The sequence below is a fragment of the Callospermophilus lateralis genome, chromosome 17 (genome assembly GCF_048772815.1).
Source record: "Callospermophilus lateralis isolate mCalLat2 chromosome 17, mCalLat2.hap1, whole genome shotgun sequence".
Classification (NCBI taxonomy): domain Eukaryota; kingdom Metazoa; phylum Chordata; class Mammalia; order Rodentia; family Sciuridae; genus Callospermophilus; species Callospermophilus lateralis.
This window is the reverse complement of record NC_135321.1, coordinates 33,720-43,887: the sequence shown is the minus strand read 5'-3', so window position 1 is coordinate 43,887 and position 10,168 is coordinate 33,720. Positions and strand designations below refer to the sequence as shown.

The following is a 10,168-nucleotide window of genomic DNA, read 5'->3' as shown; positions in this document are numbered from 1 at the left end:
TACATTTGCAGTGGTGCACAAAATAGCCTGTTGAATAAACATTGACGTTCTACATGGATGAAATATCTTGACTATATCAGGCTTTGATGGAACATGAACTGAATTTAGGAAAGTCACCTTTTTTTTTTTTTTTTTATCTAGATCATAAACATTTGAAATAAAATCAGAATTTGTGAAAGGTCAGGTAACACTTAGCTGTGAGACCTAATGATCCCAGGGTCTTTTCCAGTGGGAGATCTCCCAGCAGCAGTTCCAACTTTGCTATGCTAATGGATCGATTGAGTTTTCTTAATTTAGTTGTTTTGCAATGTCTGTATTTCCTAGGAAATGCCCCATGTCCACCAGGTTTTCAGTTCTTTTTAATTTTCTACAGAATTCTTAATCCTGTGAACTTCTGCTGTTTTCCCTCAGCAATATTTTTAAAATATGCTTTTTGCTTTCTTGGTTTTCCATTGAGAAACTTGTCTTGTTTGAAAATTCTCATGATAATCTTAAATGATTTTAATTATTTTCTGCTTATTGAGATGTCTTTGCATACTGGGTATGCAGCTCAGTGACAGAGCGCTTGCCTAGCAATTGAGAGGCCTTGGGTTCCATCCCAGCACCATACACACACACATATATTTTTACACACACACGCACACACACACACACACACACACACACACCAATGTCATTTGCTAGAACTCAAGCATCAGAGGTATCCAGAGATATGTTCAAAAACATTATGTATTTACACACACACACACACACACACACACACATATGTATATGTATGTGTATATATATATATATATATATATATATATATATATATATATATATATCACAATATCTCTTCCAGATTTAGATGAAATTTTTCTAAGAAAAAATTTCAATGTCAACTATTATATTGCATGATTCTTTTTTTTTTTTTAACCTTTATTTATTTATCGCTGAGCCACAACCCCACCTGATCCTTTTTTTAATATTTATTTTTTAGTTGTACACAGTACCTTTATTTTATTTTATTTATATGTGGTGCTGAGGATTGAACCCAGGGCCTTGCACATGCTAGGCGAGTGCTCTATCACTGGGCCGCAACCCCAGTCCCCTGCATGATTCTTTTTTTTTTTTTAGAGAGAATTTTTTAATATTTATTTTTTAGTTTTCGGCGGACACAACATCTTTGTTTGTATGTGGTGCTGAGGATCGAACCCGGGCCGCATGCATGCCAGGCGAGCGTGCTACCGCTTGAGCCACATCCCCAGCCCATCCCCTGCATGATTTTTAAAACCACTATAGATAAAGTTTCCTTAGGATCCAAGTTGTTACAATGTGTAAGAGACAAGTCAATAGCTGAGTTGTGTAATTAAGAAATATTTTTTACTAAAAATAAATTTTTATACATTTTCTTTTCTATTTTTCAATTTAAAAAGCATATCCCTATGTCTTATAAAAGTTCTACATTTGTTTATTTTTATGTGGTCCTGAGAATCGAAGCCAGTGCCTCACATATGCTAGGCAAGTGCTCTACCACTGAGCAACATCCTCAGGCCCTAAAGTTTTACATTTATAAAAAGTTGTTTTCTTATTCATTGCAAGCAAGGGATTGGGTTTTCTGATGAGCATGATGCTTTGTATATTGCCAGGAATTCTTGTTGGAGAACTCTGTTTGTGTTTTGTATCTGTTTGAAGTATCATTGAAAATATACCATTATGTTTTGAGTTCAGAAATTTGAATTTCTTCTTTTGAGGTTATATGTTTATTAAGAGTTATTTCATGTGAAGTGCCATAATTACATTTTATCCTAATGATTGTGCCCCTATGTGCTTATAAGTTGGCTTTTAGAGCAGAGTTGAGTATATTGCATATCTGCTGGGTTTATTAGAAAAGTACATACACTTTTTATCATATTTAAAAAGCTGTCATATTTAAAATATTATCATATTTAAATTAGTAGAAGCAGAGGTTAGATATGTTAGCATTGTGAGCTGAACAAAGTGCAGGTTTACTTTAATTATTTTAGGGAGGTTGATATAATGGCTTCTTCCCTATTCTATTCCTGCAATGGTTGTCTATGATCAGTTGTGTGGCCTGGAGAGTTTTTGTTCACACTGGGTGTTGACCTCAGGGCCTTGTATGTGCTTGGCAAGCACGTAGCTACATACATCCCTAGCCCTTTTTAAAATTTAATTTTGAGACATGGTCTTGCTGTATTGCCCAGGTGAGCCTCAAATTATGATCCTCTTGCCTTAGCCTCCCAAGTAACTGGGATGACAGGCATGTGACTGGCATGTCCTTGTGCCTTGTGCATGCTAGGTGAGCTCTCTACCATGGAGCCACAACCCAGCCTGGAAATGTAGTCATGTTTAAAGTTTTATTTGAGTATCTTTATCTTTATACAGAAATTTCAAAGGAAGCCTCAACCTGACTTTGCCCTTGTGATGACTTAGGTGCACTATCTCAGATGTATTAACATCTTAGACCATTTGTCATGAAGAATAAACACTAGTATTCTGTAATTAACTGAAGTTGTATTTCCTCTGGATTCTCAGTTCTGCCTCTTCCTGTTCCAGGACCCCATCCAGGACCCCAAATGACATCCAGTCAACATGTCTCTGTAGACTCCTCTTGGGGTGACAGTTTCTCTGAACTTCCTTGTTCCAGTGACCTTGACACATGGGGAGGACTTGTCAGGTATTTGTAGATTGTTCTACTTTGGGGTTTACTTGTTTTTCCCCACATCTAGACTTGGGCCATGGTCTGGGGGAAGCAGTCACAGAGGCGGAGAGCTGCTCTGTCATCTCAAGCCCTCAAGGTGAATGCCACCTTAGTACTGAGTGTGCTCAGCTGGCTGGGGAGTGCCTTTCAAGTTTCTGACTGTGGAGTTACTGTTCTCTGCATGTCCCTATTGTATGTGTTTCTGGAGGAAGTCATTATAGAGGGCCCACACTTAAGGAACAGGGAGTTAGCTGCACCTCCTCGATGGCCTTGTCTGCCTTAGTTATGTCGTATGCTTCTTCACAAGAGGTTTCTGCACAAGAGAATTGCATGTTGTAAATAATTTATCTCAGTCTATAGCTTTTCTTTTTGTTCTGTCTTTCACAGAGTATACAATTTAGTTTTTTTCATGTGATGCTGGGGATTGAACCCAGGGCCTCACATATGCTAGGCAGGTGCTCTACCACTGAGCTATACCCCATCCCTTTAAAAATCTCCCAGGCTGGCCTTGAATTTGCAATCTCCCTGCCTCAGCCTTTTTTTTTTAAAGAGAGAGAGAGAGAGAGAGAGAGAGAGAGAGAGAGAGAGAGAGAGAATTTTTTAATATTGATTTTTTTAGTTTTCGTCGGACACAACATCTTTGTTTGTATGTGGTGTTGAGGATTGAACCTGGGCCGCACGCATGCCAGGTGAGTGTGCTACCGCTTGAGCCACATCCCCAGCCCCCCTTCCTCATCCTTTTGAGTAATTAGGATTCTTGGCATGCAACACCACACTTGGTAAAAAATTTGATTTTATAAAGTCCATGCTATCAATATTTTCTTCTGCCAATTTACTTTTAGTATTGTGTGTTAAAACTCATCATCAAGGGCTAGGGATGTAGCTGAGTATTGTAACTGAGGTTGTATGTAGCTGAGGTTGTCCACCATGTGTGCTGCCCTGCATTTGGTCCCCAGTTTCAGAACACACACACACACACACACACACACACACACACACACACAACAAACACACAGTATCACTAAGATTACATGGATTTTTTTCTGTTTCTCTTTAATTTTTTTTTCAAATTTTAGTTATGGATGATTATGAGTCAATTTTTGTGGAAATTTTGGTTTGCATATACTTTCATTTCACTGAATATAGTTTTCAAAGCTTGTTAAATCACCACTTTTTGACAAATAGTGTTTAATGGGTTTCATTTCCATTTGAATTTCCAAAATCATGTGCCAGGTTTCTCTTCTTGCAACTAAAAGGCTCAGGGGCCACTCCAGGTAAACTGGGCTGACTGGGCTGTGCAAAATGACCACACAAGAGATACAAATACCTTTTTCTTTGGGGTCGTTGTGACGGCTCCTCTGACCTTAAGGGTCCTCAGGAAGAGAGAGAGAGAGAGAGCATGCACTGACCCCTTTTATTGAGGAGAAGCTATTCAAATGAGGCAAGGGGTCAGGTTTCAGGGGGCTGAGTCTATCTTCATGATGTCCACTGTCAGCAGGTTGACTGACACCTGGGTAGGCCACACCAAAGGACACAGTAAGAGAAGGGGACCCACAAGGCACTTCCATGGAAGATTCTACCCTAAACAGGGCAAGGGTTATATCACAAAGGAACAGGTGAGCGTAGGTCCACCCATGGGCTGTAGCAAGACAAATCCATGCCCCAGACACCGACCCTCGAACCCAAGAAGGTGGGGAAAGCTCTGCCACATTTCTGTGACTGAGCGCCTCAGCACCCGGCGGGGGAGTGTGACTCAGTCACGTCAAAGTTGGTCTCCCACACAGTTGCCTCCTGGACTCCCAGCCCCTGAGCGGACAGTGGTGGTCAGCAGGAGGATGCCCACTTCCTGGGCCCTTGCTTGGCCTCCCTAAGGTCCCCGCCTGGCCCCTCAGCACCCTGTATCAGGGGCTGCACCTGAGACCAGGTCTCTCCCTCTTCCCAGGCCAGCTGCCCCTCTCCAGGACTGACCACTAGGCCAGGACCAACTCCACACAGGCCTCACTCCCAGGATGGAGGCTCGAGCCCCAGGACGGCATTCCTGTTCACAGCACTGCCTGCCCCTGCCCACAGCACAAGCTGCACTCTGCCACCATGACCACGGGGACCCCAGGACAGAGACTCCCAGCAGCTGGCAAGCAGAGCCGTGTGCAGCTGCAGGCCACCTGTGTGGGGACCTCCAGGAGCTCTGTGCTGAGCCCTCTGGAGTCGGGGACTCAACGTTCTACGTCACTCTTAGCATGTGTATGTGGGAGGGCAGCATGGAGCCCCTGTGCAGGGACAGTGCACAGGAGCCTCTTGGGGTTATGCAGGGAGTTCACATTCCACATTACCTCCAGCCTAGGTACGTCCCTGAAGACCCAGAAACAGACGCTGGAATGAAAACTTGTGTGTGAACATTCACAGCAGCACCATGCACAAGGGTCAGAAAGAAGAAGTGACCCAGTTGTCCACTGAGGAGGAATGGGGAACAGGACGAGTCCATCCACATGATGGAATATTACTCAGTCCTGAAAAGGACTTCAGCTCTGACACATGCTACAAGTGGGACGGACCTTGAGACCTGGGGCTCGGTGAGAGAAGCTGACACAGAGGGTCACATAGTGTGGATTCCATGGGCAGGACCTATCCACATCAGGCCATCGAGACACAGACAGTGGGCAGGTGATGGGGCTGGGCAGGGGACTGGGTACTGCTGGAGTGCAGGTGCCTTCCAGGGTTAAATGGGCTGTTTGGAAGTAGAGGCGCTGGGCGCCCAGGGCTGTGAAGGCAGCTGATGTCCGGCTTGATCCCTGGCTGATGGACTTGTGCATGTCCAGCATAGCTACAGCCCATGCTCAGGTTCCAGCTCTCAGTGACCCAGCACCAAGTGGAGGCAGAGAGGCCAACCTCAGAGACACCAGTGTGGCCATATGTTCTGGGGAATGCAGGTGACCTGTGGGGACCTTGGAGAACACACAGGGGCATTACAAGCTGAAGCTGGGTGACACTGGACATAGCATGGGGCAGTCCTGGGGGGGACCACATCCCAGGACAGCAGCTGCACAGATGACGTTGAGGTGGCCACATTTATTATCAGCTGTGAACAGTGGTCAGGCAGGGAGTGCCCTGCCAGAGCCGAGCCTGGCCTGACCCCAGGGACGGAGGCCTGGCTCAAGCTGCATTGGACGGTGGGGTTCCTCAGCCAGAGAAGTGGCAGGATGCAAGGCCTCTCACCCCCAGGCCCAGGACCTGCGGGAGGAGAGGGTGGAGGTGAGTCCCTAGGCACAGCTGAGTCTCCTGGCAGCACCAGCCACGGCAGTGCCAGGCACACCAGCTTCCTAAACCTCCCGTAAACATCTCTGTGTACAGCAGGGCACATGGGGCCTTGGGAGGGCTGTTTTCCAGGTGGACAGATGTCCCCATGGATGCTGCCAAGCCCGCTCCAGTCCCCTAGGTCAAGATGCGTTACACCTGGCCGAGCAGCCATGGCCGGGAGCCAAGCTGACCCTGGCAGGGACACCCCACTGACCTTGAAGACGTGTCCTGCCTGCGGCTCCCGCAACAGCTGCTCTGGACTCAGGCTGTCCGCTGCAGAGGTCACGTACAGGTCGGAGTAGTCAGCCCCTCCGAAACAGCAGGACACTGGCATCTCCAGGTTGCACAGCCGCGTCCCTGTGAGTAAAGCTCAGGTACATCCCTGAAGCCCAGCCACCCATCTGCTGCTGGACCCCAGGTGGCCTGACTGTGCCCACTCCCCAGTGGGGCCCTGGGCCGGCTGGTTCTTCCTGGCACCTGCAGCACTTGATCCCCAAGTCTGCCCTTCCTCATGGACTGCAGGGGTCAGCAGGGCCACCTGGAGCCCAGGAGCTGGAGAGGCCAGTCTCCTGGAGGGAGCTGGACACATTGTAAGAGGTTGGTCCTGTCCACATTTGAACCCCAGAACCTGTGAGTGGGACCTGGTGTGGGAACAGGGTCTCTGCAGAGGTCGTTAGTGAAGGGTCCTGAGATGGGCTCCTGCTGGGTCAGGGGGCCCTCATGCAATGGCCATGTCCTCCCAAGAGACAGAGGAGGGGACACAGACCCAGAGGAGGAGCCCCGTGGAGACAGAGGCAGAGACTGGAGTGAGGGGCCACCTGGAGCCCAGGAGCTGGAGAGGCAGGAGGAGCCTCTCTGGAGCTCATGGAGGGAACTGGACACCATGGTAAGAGGTGGGTCCTGTCCACATTTGCACCCCAGAACCTGTGAGTGGGACCTAGTGTGGGAACAGGTCTCTGCAGAGGTCGTTAGTGAAGGGTCTGAGATGGGCTCCTCCTGGGTCAGGTGGCCCTCATGCAATGGCCGTGTCCTCCCAAGAGACAGAGGAGGGGACACAGACCCAGAGGAGGAGCCCCGTGGAGACGGAGGCAGAGACTGCAGGGAGGGGCCACCAGCCCAGGGCCACCTGGAGCCCAGGAGCTGGAGAGGCAGGAGGAGCCCCCTGGAGCCTGTGCAGGGAGCTCAGCCTGTGACCCTGGTCCAGCCTCTGCCCTCCAGGGTGGGAGAGGACAAGGTCTTGTAGTTTTCAACCGCTGGTTTGTGGTCATTTTCTACATCAGCCCCTGTGTTCCCTGCACTGCCCATCTGCACAGGTCGCCCTGTAGCTGGACAAGCAAGTGGTCCCACTCCTGGACCCTGAACACCGTGGCACAGAGCACCCCATGGCCCCTCCTTGACCGACTTCCCTGTGCACACACCTGTCTCGGCGTCCATGCGGATCACCCTGCCTCCATCAATGCAGGCCACCCAGAGTTTCCCCGTGGTGTCCATGAACAGCCCATCTGGCATGCCTTGCTCTGGCTCCAGCTGGCACACCAGTCGTGGGTTTGCTGCGGCAGGACAGACAGAGGCGCGTGGCCCCTCACTGCCCAGACCAGGGGGTGACATAGTGTGGCCTCAACAACGTGAGGGAGTGACAGACCCCGTGGTGCATCTGGGACCCCAGGAGGGGACTCAGGAGGGTGTGGGGGGCTGACCATAAAAGGCCCTCCCCGAGAAGGGCATGGGGGGCTGGCCATGGTTGGTCCCGCCCAGTGAGGGCTTATGGGGCTGGCCATGGAGGCCCGTACTTCAGGGAGGATGTGGGGAGCTGGCCATGGAGGCTCCTACCCCAGTGAGGGTATGGGGGGCTGGCCACAGAGGTCCATACCTGAGGGAGGGCCTGCTGGGCTGGCCAGGGAGGCCCCGCCCAGGTAGGGCATGGGGGCTGGCCATGGTGGCCCCACCCATAGAGGGTGTGAGGGCTGACCACGGAGGCTCCTACCCCAGGGAGGGTGTGGGGGGGCTGGTCACGGTGGCCCCATCCAGGGAGGGTGTGGGGGCTGGCCACGGAGGCCTTCCTCTGGGGAGGGCGTGGGGGACTAGCAACAGTGGCCCCTACCCAGGCCTCCTGTCTGCACGTCGTAGTCATAGAACCGTACAGAGTAGTCCAGGCCGTCCACGTGGTAGAGAGTGTGATGGTCCAGGGACCAGTCCAGCCCGTTGGGGATGCCCAGCTGGTCCAGCTGTCTGACCACGGAGCGGTCAGCATAAAGTGTGTACAGGGAGCCCTGCCCCGGCTCCCACACTCCTGGGGCGGACGCCTCTGGCATGGTGCTTGGAGAGAGTGGAAGGTCAGTGGTCAGCACCCCACCCTGTCCTGCCCACCCCACACAGACCCGCTGTGCAGAGAGCTGTGGTCACCCTCAGTCGGGGGACAGCAGGCAGGATGGCCCTCAGGCGGCATCTGTGAGTGAGCCTCTGTGCTGGGCGAAGGGGGCACCCCAGGGATGTTCCACTAGGAAGAGTCCTGCTCAGGCAGAGGTGCAGGGCCCTCAGCCGCAGGTGAATGGCCTCTGGCCACTGCCCCACCCTGGCTGCTTCGACCCTCCCAGGGTCCTCTCTGGGCAGGGATCTGGGAAGAATGACATGGAAGCCATGGCCTTTGGAGCGGGAGGGAACCTGTGGGCTGCCCAGCACCTGCATGGCCTCGGGGGCCGCTTGCCAGCAGCTTGGGGAGGGCTCCTGAGGTCCCCACCCAGCCGGCACCCGCCATGACGGGAGGCTCTGCAGGTGGCCTGGGCCAGTCCTTTCAGCAGCCCACCTGCCACAAACCTCCCGGCGGGGTCCACCTTCCCGTAGTTGAACCTGTTGTGGGGCTTGTCCCTGTCCAGCCAGGCCGCCCACTCCACCTGCCCCTTCTCCCAGTCCAGGAGGCCAAGGCAGGTGCCAGAGGCCACCACGTAGCTGCCCTCTCTACGCAGAGCCACACAGCCAACAGGGTCTCCTGGGAGGACAGAGGACAGCAGGGTGGCCTGGCTGCTGCTTCTCCAGGAAACTCCACCCACGGGGCTCCCGCCAGGAGGCACCATCAGGGCACAGAGCACATCTCAGCACAGGACCAGTCCTGCTGGGCCTGAGTGGACCACCTCTCTGCACCCCCTCCCCACCATGGCCACCACAGGGCCTCCAGATGGGACTGGAGGCTGCTGAGCCTGCCTGCAGGGCCACCAGGACTGCAGGAGTGGAGAGTGCTGGCCTCTCACGTCAGTGCCAGTGTGAGAGCCGCGGGTGCCCCTGAGTCCTTGGGTAGGACGCTGGGCCTGGGGCAGGCTCCACAGGAGGGCGCCTGAGGCCAGATACAGACTTGGGGCCAGCCCTGATCTGCAAGGGTGACAGTGGCACCTGCCCTTGGGGAGGGGGAGGGTGAGTGGGGGATGCTCCCAGAGTGCTGCTTCTGCTCCTCAGAAAACCCACAGGGGTCGTCATCCACACAGGTGTGCAAGCCCCACAGACACACAGGTACCTCCCAGGTGTGTGTATCCACAGGGGTCAGCAGTGCACACAGGTGTGCAAGCCCTCTGACACACAGGTACCTCCCAGGTGTGTGAATCCACAGGGGTCATTAGCCACACAAGTGTGCAAGCCCCACAAACACACAGGTACCTCCCAGGTGTGAATCCACAGGGGTCGTCATCCACACAGGTGTGCAAGCCTCTCAGACACACAGGTACCTCCCAGGTGTGTGAATCCACAGGGGTCAGCAGTTCACACAGGTGTGCAAGCCCCACAGACACACAGGTACCTCCCAGGTGTGTGAATCCACAGGGGTCAGCAGTCCACACAGGTGTGCAAGCCCCACAGACACACAGGTACCTCCCAGGTGTGTGGGTCCATGCACACACATGAGCCTGGAAAATGCACAGTCACCCCCACCCTAGCTCCTGAGTCAGGACAGGTGCATGTGTGGCATAACCCGGGGTCAGAGCCAGGTGCGGGTTCCACACAGCAGCCAGGAGGATGTCAGTGTTTCCAGGATTTAACCTGGATGACAGCAAGTCCAGCTTTGGTCCTTCCAACTATAGCTATACACCAGGACTTCCCACCCCATGGTCTGTCCTGTGCCCAAGGTGTGACAGCCCACACTTCAGGGGCTCTGGAGCAGGGGGACAGGTGCTGAAGAAGCAGGTG

The 10,168-nt window shown here is 52.4% G+C and overlaps 1 protein-coding gene across 1 annotated transcript; it reads right to left on the bottom strand.

Annotated features, from left to right (window-relative positions):
• Positions 1 to 5,881: 5,881 nt before the first annotated feature.
• Positions 5,882 to 8,984, bottom strand: LOC143388346 (regucalcin-like; the record flags this gene model as incomplete). Its single annotated transcript, XM_076842169.2, has 5 exons — positions 5,882 to 5,932; positions 6,213 to 6,355; positions 7,417 to 7,548; positions 8,100 to 8,314; positions 8,813 to 8,984. Coding segments are annotated over 5 exons (713 nt in total), but the record flags the coding sequence as incomplete, so codon positions are not given.
• Positions 8,985 to 10,168: the final 1,184 nt, after the last annotated feature.